This window comes from Antedon mediterranea, chromosome 10 (assembly GCF_964355755.1).
Source record: "Antedon mediterranea chromosome 10, ecAntMedi1.1, whole genome shotgun sequence".
In the NCBI taxonomy this organism is placed as follows: Eukaryota; Metazoa; Echinodermata; class Crinoidea; order Comatulida; family Antedonidae; genus Antedon; species Antedon mediterranea.
Window position 1 is genome coordinate 17,828,815 of NC_092679.1, and position 21,010 is coordinate 17,849,824.

The 21,010-nt window shown below is 35.9% G+C and overlaps 2 protein-coding genes across 3 annotated transcripts; both read left to right on the forward strand.

Moving 5' to 3' along the window:
• Positions 1-4,638: 4,638 nt before the first annotated feature.
• LOC140061356 (sodium- and chloride-dependent taurine transporter-like) lies at positions 4,639-16,561 on the forward strand. 2 transcript variants are annotated; one of them, XM_072107867.1, is made up of 13 exons: positions 4,639-4,863; positions 8,238-8,369; positions 8,774-9,062; positions 10,291-10,429; positions 12,199-12,333; positions 12,447-12,550; positions 13,372-13,496; positions 13,856-13,968; positions 14,337-14,474; positions 14,855-14,957; positions 15,074-15,177; positions 15,428-15,607; positions 15,978-16,561. In XM_072107867.1, exons 1-13 carry the CDS (start codon positions 4,668-4,670, stop codon positions 16,068-16,070), a joined length of 1,851 nt encoding a protein of 616 aa, XP_071963968.1. In that variant the 5' UTR covers positions 4,639-4,667; the 3' UTR covers positions 16,071-16,561. The 2 variants fall into 2 exon arrangements, with proteins under 2 accessions (XP_071963968.1, XP_071963969.1); XM_072107868.1 differs by lacking the exon at positions 4,639-4,863 and adding an exon at positions 7,578-7,853.
• Positions 16,562-16,820: 259 nt separating this feature from the next.
• On the forward strand, positions 16,821-20,653 carry LOC140060690 (ficolin-2-like). The gene is made up of 2 exons (XM_072107005.1): positions 16,821-17,885; positions 18,809-20,653. The coding sequence occupies exons 1-2, from the start codon at positions 17,336-17,338 to the stop codon at positions 19,486-19,488; spliced, it is 1,230 nt and encodes a 409-aa protein (XP_071963106.1). The 5' UTR covers positions 16,821-17,335; the 3' UTR covers positions 19,489-20,653.
• Positions 20,654-21,010: the final 357 nt, after the last annotated feature.

A 21,010-nucleotide genomic window follows, 5' to 3' on the forward strand; every position in this document is an offset into this window, starting at 1 on the left:
TTTATTACAAAAATAACAAATTTTTTTTTTGAATCAAATTTTTTCAAACAGGTCATTTTATTTACACAGCTTATTTTTCTAACCAGCCTACTGTGTTGGTTAATAATTGACTAGTTCATTTTCTAGGTAACAATAACAAAGTCGTGATGCTCATAAACATACATCTCATATTTTGTGTTTTCATAAATTATCCTGGTGGTAGAAACTACTACAGGGCACAAAAATATAGTACATTGTGCACTGTACATGTAAATGGCATACCAAAACATACATTGTGGTTTGTGTGACTGGCATTGTGTTATTGTTATGATAATAAGCATATTTACCACAATAAGATAATTATTATTAATATTGTGCTTCCATTTGTAATATACAAAATCCATACAGATAAATATATTTTTGTACATTAGTATATACTGTAGTAATAACATCAGACACTGTCTGTAAATGAATTAGAAAAAACTTGTTAGTTAAGAAGTTGCACCAATGCATTGCTAAATGTTTATTTCTTTTTGGTAGACTTAACATTGAAATAGCATAGTGTACCTCCTGCACAGTTTCTTAAGCTTGGTTCCCACTAGCGACGCAACGCAACCGACGCAACATAATGAAATTCCCTTCCAATAATTGTGTTTGTCCCCGCCTACGTGAAATCAAACTTGCTTGTTGCGCGTCAACGTCAGTTGCCGTAGATTTAACTTGTTCACCCCGCGTACTTTTGAGTATGCACTGTACTATGTTTTCCAGTGTTCTTTTGCCTTGCATTGTTGCATGAAATCAAACTGATTTGATTTCCCGTAGCGATGTTTTCCCATTGGTGATTATGCAATACAGCACTTTACGTCGATACGGCACTGCGTTGCATTCTAATGGGAACCACGCTTTAAGAATACATTACATACATAGGTTGGCCATACAGGCCATATGATTTAGCATGCGTAACAATGCGTATTTTAGTCTTCACGCAAGTGCGTGAAATGTGGCAACTGCATGCCTGGAAATGGAATGCATTGCCATGCATGACCAAAGTGTGTTCAATTTGACAATGGGGCATTATTTAGTCTGTTACCTATTGTTGATGTATTGTTATAATGCACTTGTAAGGCTTAATGTAATTTGCCAATTGCCAGCTCATTATATTGTGTGGCGTACCTTCTTGCATAAATGATGGAAATTTTTAAATTCTTTCCATTTAAAAGAATTCAAAAAGTTGCGTGGGATTTGAAATAACTTAATACAACATTTGTCAAGGTTGTATCCAAGTCGCCTACAACTTTATATCTATGGGATTATAATGCAATTTATAATAGATAGGTTTTAATGGTAGATACACATCACTGATTCTTCTTTCTTCTCTCACTTGATTGCTTTAAATATTGAGTATTTCAGATAATTTATAAATACAAATCATATATAATAGATATATAAGTGCTTTGCCATGTATACGTTGGCTAGGAGGTTGTGGATTGTGTGTGGCAGGAGAGTTTAACCACATAAGCGTGGTTCCCACTAGCGACGCAACACAAGGACGTAACGCAACGCAAGTGAATTGACCAATCACAAGCGATTGCTTTTTCGCTTGTGATTGCTAACTGTCTATAACTTCGCTTGTCATTGGTTAAAACGCTTGCGTTGCGTTTACGTCCTTGCGTTACGATCTAGTGGGAGCCAAGCATTAGCAAAAAAATAGTGCACCACTTAAATAATTTTTTTCCATTTCTGTCCCAAAACTGTATTGTTCTGTAGATATGCTTTGGTTTGATATTCTGATTTTAGAAAATTAAATTTCATCTTAAATGGGTAATTAAACTAGGAAAATATATTTTCAATTATTTTAATTTGTAGCATTAAACAATTTTATTTATTTATTTTATCAACATTTAGGTGGTTACAAAGGCAATTTTGTGACTAAGATTCTATAAATCAGATTTTTTAATGATTTTAAATATGTAAATAATTTAATTTTAACAACTCGTTTTGTGTATGATTCAACTCAATAGAGCATACTGCCAATGATAACATTATTTTAAATTATAATTTTTTTATATTTTTGTTAAATTTTGTATTGGTATCACCATCAACCAACATTAATGATAATCATGTTTTTATGTTAATAACTTAGATATCATGGCAAAATTATTTTACTTCAGTTACTGAAGTAACTGAATTTGGTGCTGCAGTAATGTGTATTAAGTTTGTGTAGACGTTTATTAGGAAGTCTCTGTTAATTGTCACAAATACACTGGTACAACTTTTGTTTGTCAAGAGAGGTTTACCAGTTGACAAACTATAAAGGAAAAAAAGTTTGCAGACGTTTTTTAATTCCGGGGATTTGCCTTTGTTTACTTATGCAAAACCATTTTTGTTATAAATTATCAACATGTTATATTACTAAGACTAGCATGGATGGCTTGATCTATAGTAATCTTTACTATAAGCATAGTTAAATACCATTCAACTTTATAATCTCGCTGTAAGAATGTTAAAACCTGCATTACTGCTACGGTGATTTCTAATTGTCTACTCGTACAATCACTTTTGTTTTCTTTTGTCATTTTCAACCCTGAAGAAAGCTTTTGACTTCTCGACTTTCTTTTAATGCATGAAGGTCATTTACACACAAAAAAGCGAATTTAAATAAGCTTTATTTATAAAAACAGTTGTAGATAATTCACTATTTTGTATGGTTTGTTTCTGCTTGCTTTATTTCTGCTCTTTTTTTCACTATCTTTAATGCATGAAAGTCATTTAAACACACAAAATAGCAAAATAGAAGAACCTTTATGTAAAAGAAAAACAGTTTTTACTGGCAGATAATTCACTATTTTATCACTTTCAAGTGCAACATTTACATATATAACAAAATAAAAACATGATTTGCAGATGCATTATTATAGAAAAGAATAAGATTTACTGATAAAAATATTAATACTTTGGTTATTAACTTTGTGATTGGTTCTTCAAACTTAGCAATAGTACAGTATGTGAGTTAAAAGGTTTGTCCAAACTTACCTGAATTGTATTAATATTAATTCGTATTTTAAGCCAAAATGTTTTGAAACTTTTGTATCTTTGTCAATGCTTTGGTGATTCGGTATTTTTAATCGAACTTTTCATAAATAAATGCCATAAGATAATTAATATTTTGTATAAGTATATTTGTTTAGATAATGTTTATTTCTTCGTGCATGTGGTGGATCGTCGTCCATCATTGTTCAGACACGTAAGTATGACGATCTATTACCGACACACGGAAAGTTTCCAACATGGTACTACTATTGGAGTACTTTAAGTTAGAACGCCTTCTTTAGAACACTTCGGGGCCATTTGAAATTAATAGTTTTTCCTTCTTAATGATAATACTACTGACCGCCAACTCCTAATTATTCAGGGGACACCCTTGCAAAGGGGATACTTTTGGGCCCCAAAGCTGTCCCCTTAATAGGAGTTACAATATCTGAAAATAGTTCATTTTGAGAGTAAACTTATGGTCGTAAGGCTTGCTAGTACGTGTTTACTTGGGCAATGATACATCTATCTCGAGTTTGTTATTAATTCTTGTTGCATTTTTGCCTAGTATCTCGCTACTTTGACGCCATTAGAAGCTTGTGTCCTGAGTATTTTGAAAGTTAGAAACTAACTGTAAACTACACCGATGTAAGTACAATTCTTTTTTTTTATCTACTGGACACATACTTCGAAATTTCCTACAGCTCTAATAAACCATTTAAGTCATGAAACTTGAATTAGTCTAACAATACGTTGTTTCCAATTAGTTATCCATTAAACGCAACAACAATGTATTCTTATTTTATTTTGACGATTTCGGCAATGTGCATTTTTATTTTTCTTTAAATTTGCAGGCCTACTGCTTATCTTAAACGTTCCACAACCCAGGAGCAAACTTTCCCACAACCTCGGGAAATAGGACTATATGTGCTTTTGAAAAAGAAATGTATATGCATTTAATGTAGTTATTTGAAACGTTCCACAACCCAGATGCAAACTTTCCCACAACCCGGGGAAAATTGGTGCTTTTGAACACGAAATGTATAGGCATTTAATATAGTATCGAAAATAATACATTCGGATGAGCCGATATCATCAACAGATAACCTATGAGGAAATAAGATCAGCAAATACCCATGTTCGTTAGCTCAATATCCTGTTAAACATCCCCGGGTTGTTAGAAGAACATAGCATTAGAAAGAAAATGTTAGGCCTACGAAGAACCACGGAGGACATTAATACAAATGTAGTATGTCCCTACAGCACCTAAATGTCCACCGAACGGGTGGTTCGCGGCTCATTCTTAGCAGGGTACCTTGTTGTGGTTATTAAATATTTATAAATATTGATTGTTTAGCCTATTACAGTAATGTTATTGTTCGTGCCAATATAATAATTGTATTCTCTTTCGTTGCAATGAAACTAGAAGTTATTATATTTTTGAATGGCATGTCCAGTAATCGAATTAAATAATAAAAGTGACTCTAACCCCCTGGCTATATTATCTATTATTTTTATTCACAAGTTTCAGCGAAAAGACAATACAAATCGTAGTGGTTTCGCGCATGCGCGAGCATTTTTGTACTTTACTGATAAACCGCGAACATCTGTACGTACTATTCATTCTTGGGTGTACTATTAAAGGTAGGCCTACGAACATGGATCAGACCGGAAAATACGCTCAAGTAAAGCGATCTGAATCAGAAAATGCAACCGAAGCTACTGGTGGTGTTAAGTTAAATCCTCGTGGAAAGTGGATAGGAAGACTTGACTTTTTGCTATCTTTGATTGGCTTTTCTGTTGGACTTGGTAACGTTTGGCGATTCCCGTACCTCGCGTATAAGAACGGAGGCGGTAAGATTGTGTTTATTTCGAAGGTTTTCTGCCATTTGTAGTTGCTGCAAAGTTCAGCTGTCAGTGACTCGTTGTTTTTTTTTATATATACACAATTTGTTTTGTTTGTGAAGTTAGTTCAGGTGTCTTGCATGTAAAAAATACTACAGCTTGCGGGGTGTTTTTGTTTCAATTCTGTATACTGTAGTAGTCGGTACAATTAAGTCAGAGTTGGGCTAACACTTTCCTACCATTTCGATTGGGGTTTTTTTTTTTTTACGTAGGAGTTGCGGAGATGACAGGCGGATTTTTCGTACATAAGTTTTAGTCTACTTCGTAGCATTATTATACTAATACGGGGGTCACGACTTCAATGAACTTACTGTGATCTCGTTCCACCCATATGTTATATACTGTACACGTATGTATGTTTAAATGCATTTAAATGAATGGAAAATAAACGAAACGAAACTCTTTATGTGAAAGATAGCCGATACTTCCCAAATTTATGCAAGCAACTTTTAGTAAGCTAGAGGTCCGACGGAAATAAAATATATTCAGACCAATGCCGACGTTATTACCGGGATGGCTTGATGTGACCAATAATATGTATAAAATAAATTTGGCTATTAATATTGCAATAAATATCCTCTATTCATCATATTTCAGAATAACACCACAACGTTTGTTAAAATAGAAAGGATTTTAACTTTACAAAAAGATTATGTAGGCCTAAACAATAGTAAAGTAAGTTACGCTAAATAACCTTTACGATTTAACATTATTAATGGATAAAAAGGAATTGATATTCAGAAAATGGTTTATGAGCTTACGTATAATTAAAATATAACCTACGCATGCTACGCACGCCGCTGGCCTATATTCTGATTTATACTGATGAAGGGCTAGTGTTGCCCGAAAGCTCTGCTAACTTTTCTGGCTGTTTCACTTTATCGTTTTGATTTAGCTTTTCGCTTTTTTTTTGTATCTCCATTGATATCCAGCCACTGATACCCACACCATTGGTTTTAGTGTTAAAACATGTTGCCAATTACAGTCGGTTTTGTTTAGTATATTTAATGAGGGTGATCCATCTAACAATTGCTGATCATTAGGGTTAGACACAAGATGCTCTACATCAACAAAGTCTTATTAAAAGTCTTTGGGAATGGAGTTGTAATTTTGTTCTGACATGTGACGGGACTTGAACCCAGAGGATCCTTGGAGTGGTAGCCAAGCATCATAACCACCAAGGAGGAAAGTGGCCCTTTAATAGGGTGTCCCAATAAAGGGATTCTACTGAGTATTCCATGATATATTTACCGTTGTTTTACCACCCTCCCTGGATCTTTACACTGAGGCGTAACCGTGGTAGAACATTTACAATGGTGCTCGCGATTAAATTAACAAAAAAACGGGGTTTAGAAAATCTGTTTTCAGCAGCAGTCTCTGCCTTTGTAGTACGGTAGCCTAGTAGTTAAATACAGTGTACTTTGCTATCATAGAATTCGTTTTCATTGACAAAATACAAAGAGTTTCTTTCGCGATTCTGATTTAGCCTACGCTTTTTATTGTTATTCTTTATCTTTCTGGCTTTGGTACTTTTCAATGAACGTTACAGTACAAAATTCCGAGTGTTTTTTATCTGGCAAAATTAAAGTTAGGCCTACTTTGGAATTAGTCATGGTTGTCATTGTGGACATGGTAGGCCTACAATGCGAGATCATGCTGCGTGTTGCATGTTGTAATGACCCAGTTTATAACAAATAAACATAATACTAATTAAACTATTAATCCTAAATATTCGTTTATATACATAAATCAATGATCAGTGATTCGTAAATAGCGACAGACTCTACTTTTTGTCCAACGATATGTCCCCTATATAGACTTTGTACTTGTTAATCAACGAGGCGACCTCGTTACTCCTACCGTAAATCTTCTAATTGTAACCTTCTTTGATTGTTTTTAGGGGGGTTACTATTAGAGTAGTGGGTTACTATTACTAATCTTAAATTAGGCACTTGAAAATAGTAACCCACCCCAGCTTTTCCGGTCATCAACTCCTAGCAAGATCAACATACAGTATCTCCTTATTTTCAAAATACTGCTGCATCATAAGTTTTTGTGGGTTATTATTATAGATTGACTTTAAGGTGGGTTATTAGAAGGGGGTTACTATTAGAGTGTGTATTAGCAATCACAAGCGAATAAGCCGTGATTGGTTAAAACACTTGCGTTGCGTTTACGTCCTTGCGTTACGTTCTAGTGGGAACCAAGCTTTACAGACACTCTGCGCGCCGCGGAGAATATGTACATGGTACAGTACAGTTGGTATTTGTCGCAGCCAATCATACGATCAAAGGACGATTACGAGTTCATATCTTGACAAGGCGAGTTCAGTGTCCACTTTTAGATTTCCTTGGTGTATCCACCGGTCTCGATCTCTCCCCTTCCATTCAGTTAAACCTTATATCCAGGGCAGTGAAATACACTGTAGGCGCGCCTCCTACACTGCCCTGGATATAAGGTTTACTGTAACTGAATGGAAGGGTAAGCTTATTATGTAATCACAGTCTATGATCCAATATGATATGCTTTCCTGATGCCATTATACCACAGTAGCCCTAATCAATCATTATAGGCTAATTTAACCACGATCTTCAAATACGGTAGGACTATATACTCCACCACCTTACTGTAAACATTAGGTTCGTTTTAATAGTGAGTTTGCAAACATTATAAACTTTTAAGACATGATGATTGCTCAATCATTCTGTTCGGTCGCCTCGTCGATTAACTAGGCCTAATTGATTGAAGCCCAATTGATATTATGAAGACGGATAAAGAAATAATTGTAGATAATGAAAAGAAAACCACGTCGGATGATGGTTTAAATGAGAGGGGTACATGGTCTGGTAAACTTGACTTTATCTTATCTTTAATCGGATTCTCCGTCGGATTAGGAAATGTATGGCGATTTCCATACCTGTGCTACAAAAATGGCGGAGGTAAGTTTTGCACAGAATATAAAATTGTCGGAAATTACAAATTACTATAGGCCTAGTCAGACTGCATTATACTGATTATTGTTGAAAAGAAATTTTGTCATTCATATACTATGAATAATTTATTTCTGCATCACTTACCACGAAAGAAAGCTGCCGGTAAACTTGAAACCACACAGTTTAATTACGACGAAACAGGAAGTGGAAGTAAAACTTACAACCTCTATTCGGGGGACAAATATGGTAGTGATATGCTTAAATATGGTAGTGACATGCTTAAATATGGTAGTGATATGAAATCATGTCCATGTATGTAAAACTTAAAGTAAACTAAAACTTAAACTTAAACAAAACTTAAACTAATGTGTTTTCTTTTTTCCTAATTAGGTGCTTTCCTAATTCCATATTTCATCTGCCTAATTGTTGGAGCTATCCCATTGGTTTTCTTGGAGATTGGTATTGGACAGTATACATCTCAAGCGGGAATTTCATGCTGGACAATATGTCCGATTTTCAAAGGTAAACAAAATGATAACCAAATATAAAGTTTGTATTATCTGAAGGTACCTTGTAAACATTATTACTGTACTTACTGCAGCAGTATGAGTTTTTTATATAGGCAATCCACACGGTCAGCAACTGCCTCGTAAACTTCTACATTAAAAGGTTATTATTGCAGTAAATGTAGTTACTGCAGTAAAATACAGTAATCAGTTAAGTTGTTCGAACTCAATACTTGTACATCATAATTTTGTATATAATCATTTATACTGTTATAACTTTATTGACTTGTGCTTATAAAAATACGTGTATTACCAATATGGTTGTCGTGAACCTATTACAACGTCATCATAAATCAAGTTATATCTGAAAATCATTTATAATGTTATAAAATTATAAAATTTTGCTTATATAAATACTAGGTATTGGTGTAGCCAATATGGTCGTCGTGCAGTTCGTCAACTACTATTACAACGTCATCATAGCATGGGCTCTGTTCTACATGTTCAACTCATTTTCCAGTGTTTTACCGTGGTCGAACTGTAATAATGAATGGAACACCAAGTACTGCACTACCGTCGATGATTTCGTCGACGCCGGCACGCGTAACTACACTAACCGATACATCGGCGGCGAATGGTACAACGGTACAGTTTACGATGGGAAGATCAATGGAACTAAACTGGTACCCGCTGCTATTGAATTTTGGGAGTATGTATTAATATTACATAGTTATGTCTACATTTAAAGCCTTGTTTACACTGCCAAACTATTTGAAAACTCAAACTTTGTCAATGTTTCCCAAAATTTTCCCACCACAAATACTGTAAAAACACACGTTTTTACAAGTCTACACTAGCAAACTTTGTATTTTGTTTATATGACCTAAAGGTCATCGTGTACATTTATTCAACACCATCTTTATTCAATCTGCATCATGACGTATTATCAAATCACGTGACAAACTTTAGTTTGCAAACAAAACTTTAATAGTACCACTTATTTTTAGACACTTTAAACGCGTGCGCAGTATTATAGAATTTTCAATGACTTTACAGTCGTAAACGTGTTTTCCAAAATTATTTATATACCTTTGCCTTGGGAACAATGCCTTATAAACTTTCTATCTTTTGTATGTACTAAAAATAACCAATAGCAAAAGCCGTATATATTACAAAAACCGTATATTACAAAAACGCACTCACCAATCAATAATGTACTTTTCTAATTGAAAATAACACTATTTTACTATGAGACCAATTTCCTACACCTATTACAACTTATAAATATTATGTACATAAATTAGTGTAAAGCCTGTGATACCCTCAATTCAACTTGATGTGCTGACTTTTGCCTGCAGACGTCCATTTCCTATTTTTACTTCTTTAGTCAAGCTTAAATTGTTGACAGTAATTAGATTTAACTTTGAGAACGCACACGGTCGTTCATTTCCGGTACCCTGGATTGGACAAAATGACACGTTTTCCGAATTTGAAGAAAAAAAAATTACATAACGTACACTGTCTCCCGTACAGGCAATGAACCCCTAGTACAAATCTTTCTCAGTATTTAATATGACGTTTATTAGGCCTACATTACGTAATTATATTAATCAATCACGCATAACGGAGTGTAACTAGCGCCATCATAGTATAAGTGAGAACGGTCGTTTCAATCCATCACCTGGTTGAAAACTTTCTCCGTATTTATGCCATATATGCATTACGTCATTATATTAATCAATCGCGCATAACGGAGTGTAACTAGCGCCATCACATCACGCCAAGTGTGTACGGTCGTTTCAATCCATCACCAGGTTTGAAATCCTTTTTCATTGCATTTTTTTAAAGCCATGCTCTCTCGATTGTTATTTCGACCCTACCATTTTCTTGCGAGACGCCAATGCACGTATTAATTATTGAATGAATATATCTTACAGGCGTAATGTACTCAAGATTCACCTGTCCAAAGGCTTCGATGATCCGGCTGGTATGAATTGGCAAATGGTTGGCTGTCTTGCACTAGCCTGGGTCATTATTTATTTCTGTATTTGGAAAGGAGTCAAAAGTACCGGAAAGGTAACTTAATTATGCTAAAACTTGCTTGTTTTTATTTTAACCAAACATTAATTAGTGCGAATGCCGAACAACCGATTCGAATTATCAAATTATCCTATGGAAATTAATCTAGCCGACACCAACACGATATAGGAGAACCTAAATCTGCACTAAGCCTGATTTCACTTTGGAAGCAACACAGTGTGTACACGCAATGGAAATGAGTTGACCAATCACGAAGACCAATCAATTCGTCCATGAGTCGTGATTGCTTGAGTTGCTTCCTAGTGGGAACTACTTTTACTTGCGTTGCGCTTGTGCTTTATAGCTTGAACCTCGTTTTACTTGCATTTTGCTTGTGCTTTATAGCTTGAACCTCGTTTTACTTGCAGTGCGCTTGTGCTTCATAGTTTGAACCTCGTTTTACTTGCAGTGCGCTTGTGCTTTATAGCTTGAACCTCGTTTTACTTGCAGTGCGCTTGTGCTTCATAGTTTGAACCTCGTTTTACTTGCAGTGCGCTTGTGCTTAATAGTTTGAACCTCGTTTTACTTGCAGTGCGCTTGTGCTTAATAGTTTGAACCTCGTTTTACTTGCAGTGCGCTTGTGCTTAATAGTTTGAACCTCGTTTTACTTGCAGTGCGCTTGTGCTTAATAGTTTGAACCTCGTTTTACTTGCAGTGCGCTTGTGCTTAATAGTTTGAACCTCGTTTTACTTGCAGTGCGCTTGTGCTTAATAGTTTGAACCTCGTTTTACTTGCAGTGCGCTTGTGCTTAATAGTTTGAACCTCGTTTTACTTGCAGTGCGCTTGTGCTTTATAGTTTGAACCTCGTTTTACTTGCAGTGCGCTTGTGCTTAATAGTTTGAACCTCGTTTTACTTGCGTTGCGCTTGTGCTTCATAGTTTGAACCTCGTTTTACTTGCAGCGCGCTTGTGCTTTATAGCTTGAACCTCGTTTTACTTGCAGTGCGCTTGCGTCTGTAGTGGAAACCAAGAGTTAGAATGACCCAGGTAGCATTACATTAAAAACCACATATTTAGCATGTATTTTAAAACTATCGTTCCACTCGGTTTCTCGCATAATAAAGAATTTTACGGTTGACATATCAGCCCCTCCGTTAACAAATCCATTTTAAATCAGTTGTGTGCCTTGAATAATAACAGGATATTTAATATTTATCGTTATGTGTAATTATGAGCAGACAAAATATATTTAAGTTAAGTTGTTACAATAATGTACGTCTGTTTTGTCCTTTTTACTTGTCTTGTTTTCACAGGCTCTACACTCCAATAAGCTGCCCTAAATTTTGTTCTACACTTCACTTTCATGTTTTAGAAATATTTCTTTATAATTTAAATTCTGGTTTAGGCTGCGGAACACAAGACGATAACGATCGACGATAAATGGATAAACATACATTTTTCTTACTTAAAACAAAAGAAATTCGAAAATATTTATTCTAGAATTATATTTTAATCATTATTTTATGCAGTCTCTGATAAAATAAATTTTTTTTTAATGACGTCATGATCAATAAGAACAATAACATCGTTGTATCGTGACGATATTATTGCTTTTACTAATCATGACGTCATTTGATTGTGGACGTGTGAAAATATCAATTCAATTCAGTTAATTTATTGGCAGCATAGATGGTTATCCTATAGTTATATGGTGAAAACATTTTTTTTTTTACATAGGTAAAATGCATATTTATCTGTGGAAATGTGGAAATATTTCTTATTATAATTATTTTGATATAATAATAATAATTGTTTTGATGTTCGCAGGTTGTATATTTCACTGCAACGTTCCCGTACATTTTCCTGACAATCCTGTTGATCCGATCTGTCACACTGGAAGGTGCTTCTGTGGGACTTGAATTTTATCTCAAACCAAATACGACTTTATTATTAGAATCACAGGTATGTAGTCACCTAGTGGCAGTGTTTGTAAATACTGTTTTCGGAACAGTAACCGAACTTTTACTTTTGTTCCTTTTTCGTTAAAAATTATCATGATTATCACATTTTTAAAGGTCTGGATGGACGCGGCCACTCAGACATTTTACTCTTATTCCATCGGAGTTGGTACGTGGTGCGCCCTCAGCAGTTTTAACAAGTTCAACCATAACTTTTGGAGGTATTATTATTACACAGAAAGTAAAATTACTAGTTTTTACTAGTTTAAAAACTAGTGAAATTGCATTTTTTTTATTCAATAGGTGTTTATTCTTACGGTGTATTACGTAACATGGTAACTATTAACTAGCACTTCAATAAAAACATATAATATAACAGATATCGCCTTTTACATATCGGTAAAATATAAGATTTGACATACCCCTCGGGAATGAAATTTTGCTCTCGAAAATATATATTTCCCTCAGATGGCGCTTAGATAAAAATATATACCCTCGAGCAAAATATAATTTACTCGGGGATGTAAAATCTTATATTTCCCCTCTAAGCAGGCAATATCTGTATAATATTATTATATAGATAATAATTAAACGTCGATCGCGTTTGTAAAGCGCACATACCAACAGATGCATACAACCAGTGATGCCCTTTAGATTTAACAAACTAATACTAATGAAAATATGAGAAAAAAAATCGACTAACTAAACAGTGTTAGTTTATATAATTTCATTGTTTTACTTTTTAGCGTTGAACTTTTGTTTGTATAATTTTTATTTTTTTTTAAAATAAATAGTAGTAGTGTCAATTTGGTCGTGCGTTACGCACGTTCCTTATAAAGTGGGAAAAGACGATTAACTGTATGGTGGTTTTAATATGTGTGTTTGTTTTTTTTAAATATTATTATGGATGCGTTTATTTATTACACGTGTGTGACCATAATATGAAAGGTTAAAATCTTAATTTTTTATAACGTAACACTGGGGGATTTTAGTGAAAATATAAGTCGTTATAAATGGGAAATTTCTCTTTATATCTCTTTAGAGATTGCGTGGTTTTTGCGTTCGTCAATTCAGGCACTAGTATTTATGCTGGAATTGTCATATTCTCAGTTATCGGGTTTATGTCGGTAAAACAGGGCATTCCTGTGGACGAAGTTGCAAGATCTGGTAAGTAGGAACCAGTGGAGTAACAGCTATGAGCGCTCACTACTGGTTAAATCCAGGGACCTCAGAGCTTATAGGACCCAAGTAGGACCCAAAGAAAGCAACGGGCATTACAATATGTTGAAAAAGGCTAAAAACGCTAGCGTCAGAGGGTCACTTACGGTTCCTAAACCAGTGGCCTCAGGCCTCTTGTGTTACTAACGCCAGTGCATGGAACACCGCTCAATACATTATTCGCTTTTAGGCCTATTTTGCCGCCGTCTTTTCTTTCAGCTTCACACACATATCGGCTACCCCCTGAACCACCTATACCCGTGTAGGCATACTATAAATACTCATATATTACGCTTTTCAATCTTCAGGACCAGGGTTAGCTTTTGTAGCGTACCCAGAAGGAATTGCGCAGATGCCCGTAGCACCTCTCTGGTCGTTTATGTTTTTCTTTATGATACTTCTACTTGGTATTGACAGTGAGGTAAGTTCTTGTTCCTTGACACACAATTAATTCATAAAGGCTTTGAAATTGTTGGATAAAATGACTACCATACCACCCAGAGACCGCTGTCAAATAATTGATACACCTAAAGATTGCCTCCCTTTAGAGCGCAAGGCAAGTGAGTTGACCAATGACAAAATCACTTACGTTGCGCTTACTTCCTTCCGTTGAGTCCTCCTGGTCGGAATCACGCTTTAAGGTTGGCTACGTACAGGGTAGCAATGTCCTCAATGGCGCCCCGTACATTTTATGACAGCTAATCGTACAAGTTTCCAAAAAAAAAAAACGGTGTTTGTACAATATTGTCTGATCACTTTTAATGAATGCGATCACTCGTATCTGTCTAGTTTGTACAAGTGGAAGGTTTCGTCACAGCAATGGTTGACTTGTTCCCAACCTACCTTCGAAGAGGATATCGAAAAGAGATATTTATAGCAATCGTCTGCTTCTGGTCATTCCTCGTTGGTTTATCAATGGTCACATACGTAAGTATAAGTATGTTGTAATTTAAATAGTATGCAAAATGTATGCGGTAACACCCCATGCATCAGGACACCCCTTTTCAGGGAAATCCCTATCAAGCCGCTCTGGAAATATATCACCACGGTTAACCTCTTCTAGAGACATCCCCATCAAGGGGACGCTTTGGAAACGTATTACTACCTCTATTCTAGAGACATTCCTATTAAGGGAACGCTTTGGAAATGTATCACCACGGTCACCTCAATTCAGGGGCATTCATTATATGGAGATACTATTGGTGTCCCTTTAATAGGTGCTGACGTATTATCAATCATAAATAAAATACTAATTGTATGTATTTTGATTTGATGTATTAGGCCTACAAACTTTATTTATTTCCCAGGGTGGAATGTATGTATTCCAACTGTTTGATTCGTATTGTGCAAGTGGAGCGACGTTGTTATGGCTGGCGTTCTTTGAAGCTATTGCCATTGGCTGGGTTTACGGTAAGATAATGGTAACAGACATCATCATAATCCACTCCTTCGTCTGCCGATAAAGATAGCTGAGCCTCTCATCGCGAGATGTCTCTAAAGTATCCATCTATGTTTCCTCCGTACAGGTGCAAGGCGGTTCTTAAATCACTTTGAAGAAATGTTAGGAAGAAAAGTTCATGGTTACTGGCTTACAGCTTGTTGGGTCGTTTGTACGCCATGTTTTACCTTTGTAAGTCGATTTAGCCTAAATACCGTTGTCATTATATATGAGCGCTTCTATAATGTTCTAAGTATTAATTAATCTAGTTAGAGGGTTATTATATAATAGATCTTGTAATGCTTCATCATATAAATAATTAGGCCCGTGCAATATGCATGATTTCTGGCATAACCTGATGGGAAAAATTCGGCCGAATGACTTCATACATGTGAACAGACAGACGATGAAAAGCCTGACACTATATATTTTTCTATTGCAGGGAATATTCATTTTCAGTCTGGTTAAATACACCAAGCTGGAGTATTCGTCGTTTGATGAGACGTACACGTACCCGACGGGTGGTTACATATTTGGCTGGTTTTTATCGGTATCTTCAATGGTCATGGTACCAACAGTAGCTGCAATTCAATTATTGGGAACGGAAGGTACCTTTATTGAGGTTAGTAGGCCTACAATCTTTATTTGTGATTTTACCTTTTTTATGATCTGATATGATCATTATAAATATTGATGAATATGCCAAAGCCTGGTTTAGCTCAATTCGCCTTGTGGATATGAATATTCATGTTTATTTTGTGACGTTTCATGAAAGGAAAGAAATATCGCTTCCCGCTAGTGCGCAACGCAGGGATGCAAGCGCAACGCAAGCAATTTTGACCGATCACATCGCGTTGGATCATCAATTTCCACTTGTGATTGTGCTCACTTGCTTTGCGCCTACGTCATTGCGTTTCATCCAATTGGAAACACCGATACTAGATATCAATAAATATAAAATATATTTAATTTTTAAAAAACTTTTCATACAGAGGCTGAAGTACCTAACAACAAGTCAGCTACAACAGACAGAGAAAGAAATGAGCCAATTCGAAAACCATGGAACAGAAGAAGAAAAGCTGTAACCAATGCAGCTGTTACGGTATCATGTCTAACGTCGATAAACTTTCTACAGTATCGTGTACGATGGCATTAGACCCACACTACCTAACTTAAATAATAACTCAACCTAACCTGATAAATAATCCCCAATATAACACAACCAGTAGGTGTTGAACCTAGTAGGCGAGGCTAAAGCACTAACAGTCGAACAGCTGACTGGCAGAGCGTTGACATAAGAAGAATAGAGGCAATGTGATGAGTCAGAGAGACTCGCCACAGATATAGTATATCCCATATTCAGAAGACGGTTAGGCATAATATGATACCACTTGCCGTGTATCAGGTGCTTAAGAGCCCTGAATGTACAGTAAAGATGAAACAAATTATATCTTAATTAAATAAATAAATTAATTAGTTAAATATTATCAATAAAACTGTAATTCAAAAAGTATACCACTATTAGTTTTTAAATTTCAAAATAAAATGATTAGGAATCTAATTTGTTGACCATAAATGGCATTAGTATTTTTTATTTAAATACCGTAGCTTTCGTCGTCGTCTGGAAGGAGACTCCGCCAAAACTTTTTTCGATGAATCACATGACATCAAAAATCAAAAGCCAGGCCTACAATATTATATCATTCGATTGACGTTGAAGAATAGTGACGTGGTTCATGTTTGCGATCACCACCGCCCCAGACGTACGTAACATAGGCCTTTAATGCAGTGCTGATGATTTTCTGTATAGAACGTTCGGTCAAAGTTGGCGCGTTTTGTATCTCAGGCGATCGAAACAGCTATAACTCTAATAACGTGAAAATCGATCACGTTTTTTAAAAGTATTTTTAACTAGTTTCCTCAGACGCTGACTGTAACCAGTAAATTAATGAAATGTCATGTATCATAAATGTAAACAATTGTGTTGTGTATATTGATTCCGGGCCTAATAATAAACAATAAATAAAATTGTTAAACCTTACGTCATACCAATGGATACCAATGCAATCATTTCACTTGCAATATTCCTCATTTCCCGTTTCAGCTCCGTTAAAACAATCGACCGTTTCCGCCAATACAATAATACACAAGATTTGTCAGTTGGGCTTAGCATACCTCCCAGACAAGTGTCACCATTTGGTCGTCACTAAGCCCAATACCTGTAGGTGTCTTACACAATTATTGATGATCTAAAACCAATACTATTGGCAATAGAGAGCTGAAACGTACTTCCTTGACGTGGGGTGCCGTAGGGAACTTGGTCGTTGAGTTTATTTACCGTGTCGATATTATGGATACGGACTACACATCTAGCCCAGTAAAGACACAAATCCGTGCGATGGAGATTCGATGTGCTCCGCCAAAACCTTCGCGTAAGTCCATGACGCTTGGGGCCAATACTCACTACACTACAGAAGCACCGGGTTCAAACTTAACTTTTAACAAAGTAACGTCTACGGACAAGAACGCCAAGAACAACGTCGTCACACACCCTGGTCGTCAACAGAGTCGCTATATAGATAGTAAAGAAGTGATTAAGTTGTCGGAAAAAAGCAATGATGTGGAATATAGCGATATTGAAGATGACGACAACGAAAAGGGCGAACGTGACAGTAATTACGAGATACCGATGTATAATGGTGACTACCACTCAACGTATATAGCAAGGGATGGAAGGAAGATGCGACAACGGCGGGAAAGACGCAGTTTTATTGCCAGGAAAATGAAGTGTGAACTGGATTTTAACAGTCAGACGATATTTAGAACGTGCATTGTTGTCTGTGTATTGTTGTTGTTGTTAATCGTTACATTTATAATATACGGCGTTGTTATGAAGAGGGGTAAGTACCATACACTACTGCTTTGACACCAACTTAAATAAAAAATTAAAAAATTAAACTGACTTGCACTAAATACAATAACTGTAGTATTAAATTTATAATTGCATACTTTAATACTTTAACGGATGTTTAACAAAACGAATAGGCCCAGAATGAATACAATAGACTTCACCGCAGCCGTGCAATGAATCGCCTTGACTTAACCTTTTTTCTCTTTATTCATTCACCATAATAATTACACATTTCCCACATATAATATTTTTTCATTATTTTATTGAATTTATGATACTCGCAATATAATAGTAAAACTAAAAACTAAACTTTGACACTTTACATAAAACAGAACAAAATTCCTCGACAGATTTCAAGTGCCGTTTTAATCTTGGCCGGGTACCAGAGCCTTTGAAATTGTATTAGGCCTATATAAGCTGTGGTAGTAAAATAGCTGAAGCCAAATACATGCATATTATTTATGCCTTTTTTTATACATGAAAGTCAACAATGCATTTCTATAACTAGTCAATTATTTCCTGATTAACGTATGTCACCGCAGCCGGTAGATCGGTAGAAAAAAAAACGACCTTTATTGAACTCTGTTCTGTTTTATCATGGGAAATTGTACTGCGATTGAACATACCTTGGGCATTTGGAATATACTCGGCTACCGGTATCTCTTCCCGTCAATATCATGATTGGATTTTGGTATTGCTAGGAAATGTTTTTTATTGTGTATTAATATATTAAAAAATATAAACGTTTGCAACAAAATTGATAATAACCTGGCAATTATTCTTGGACGGCGGTTAAACAGAATTATCTTTTTTTTCTTTTTTTGTATGACTTTTTTTGGTGTTTAAAGATACTGTACACCTAACTTTCTCATTTAGCGCTACACGCAATACAATTGTTTTGTTTTCTTGCAGCTTGCCCATTACCACTACCGCCAGACTGTGCCGAACTTCTTCGCCGGGATCCATTGACACCAAGTGGGGTATACTTTATTCGTCCACGAGTTTTAAATGAAGATGTTAAGGTCTACTGCGATATGGAAACAACCGGAGGAGGATGGACCGTCATTCAAAGACGCAAAGACGGCAGTCAAAACTTTGGCAGGGACTGGTTCGAATATAAACAGGGATTCGGTGACGTCAGTAGTGAATTCTGGCTGGGCAACGAAAAAATTCATTTTTTGACCTTACAGGGTCATTACGAGCTGCGCATTGATATGGAAGACGTCAGTAAAAAAACGTCTTTTGTTGAATACTCATACTTCTGGCTGGGAAGCGAGACTAACTTTTACAGATTATATTACGACAAATTTTTAGGTGGGGTAGGGGCAACAGATAGATTATCTATACATCGGGAGAACGCATTTTCAACGATGGATAGAGATCATGATCTAGCTCCGAGCTTAAACTGCGCTAAGTTCCACCACGGAGGGTGGTGGTACCATCAATGTAAAGACTCCAATTTAAATGGCAATTATTTCAAATCTGGAATGGCAACTGCTGATGATGGTGTCACGTGGGAGAATATCATGATAAATGGAACAATTAAATCACTGACATTTACGGAGATGAAAGTACGACCAGATATTTTCTAGAAATTACAAAAAAGTAGGCCTATCTAGTAGCACAATTTAAATCATTAAACGTGTCGGTAAAACATTTCATAGACACTCGATATTCTGCAGATTCGTTTTAAAACAAATCACCCCTAACCTGGTCAGACGCATCTAACTTGGTTAAACGCCCCTAATCTGGTAAACCGCACCTACTAATTGATTGATCAAATACACAACATCTGGTCAAAGGCACCGAGTCTGATCAAACGTCTTAACCTGATGAAAAGATCTAACCTGATCAAACGCACTTAAACTGCTCAAATACGGTTTTGTTTAAGCGATCTTAGATATTTAACTGTTTGTAACCAACGTGATAAATTGTCTGCTGCAATATTTATAGTATTAATATTGTATTAATATAACTATATCACTGTATATTTCTATTTTTTTAGGTGCGATAAACAATAAAGGGTAATTTATATATTTGTTAGATACGTGGTGTACATCAGAGGAGTATATTAAGCTCGATCCAGGATTTGTAATTAAGTGGTTAAGTGGGTTCCTTTTTCCAAAAATGAGAAAACTTGTCACATGCTAGTTAGGCCTATTATTTACCATTGGGCCTTCTCACTGTGGTATCTAACTGAAAAGGGCACTTCAGGCAAGGGGATTCGTTCGAAACCTCCTCCCATACACACACCCCGGCTACGGGCTTGTATGTTGAGCATTTGATTAAACTCCCATACACACACCCCGGCTACGGGCTTGTATGTTGAGCATTTGATTAAACTCCCATACACACACCCCGGCTACGGGCTTGTATGTTGAGCATTTGATTAAACTCCCATACACACACCCCGGCTACGGGCTTGTATGTTGAGCATTTGATTAAACTCCCATACACACACCCCGGCTACGGGCTTGTAGGTTGAGCATTTGATAAAACTCCCATACACACACCCCGGCTACGGGCTTGTATGTTGAGCATTTGATTAAACTCCCATACACACACCCCGGCTACGGGCTTGTATGTTGAGCATTTGATTAAACTCCCATACACACACCCCGGCTAAGGGCTTGTAGGTTGAGCATTTGATTAAACTCCCATACACACACCCCGGCTACGGGCTTGTATGTTGAGCATTTGATTAAACTCCCATACACCCCGGCTACGGGCTTGTATGTTGAGCATTTGATTAAACTCCCACATACACACACCCCGGCTACGGGCTTGTATGTTGAGCATTTGATTAAAGCTATTATAATGTTAAATGTTTTGTTTTCTCATTTTTATGTATTATTAAAGAAATAAAATTGTTGGTGTATAAAATAAATAACATCGTCGTTTATGCTAAAACTGAATAACAGGGTTTAATTTTTAAAAATAAGCAATAAGTTTATTTTCTATGGGTTCAAAATAATTCACTTTAACTTGTAATAATAAGAGCAATATAAGCCTATATGAATTTTATATCTTATGTTGAATATTGTGTTTTATTACCAGAGTGACTCGCTGTTATTTCTTAATGTTTGAAATGAATTTAAACAAGAAATACTCGCT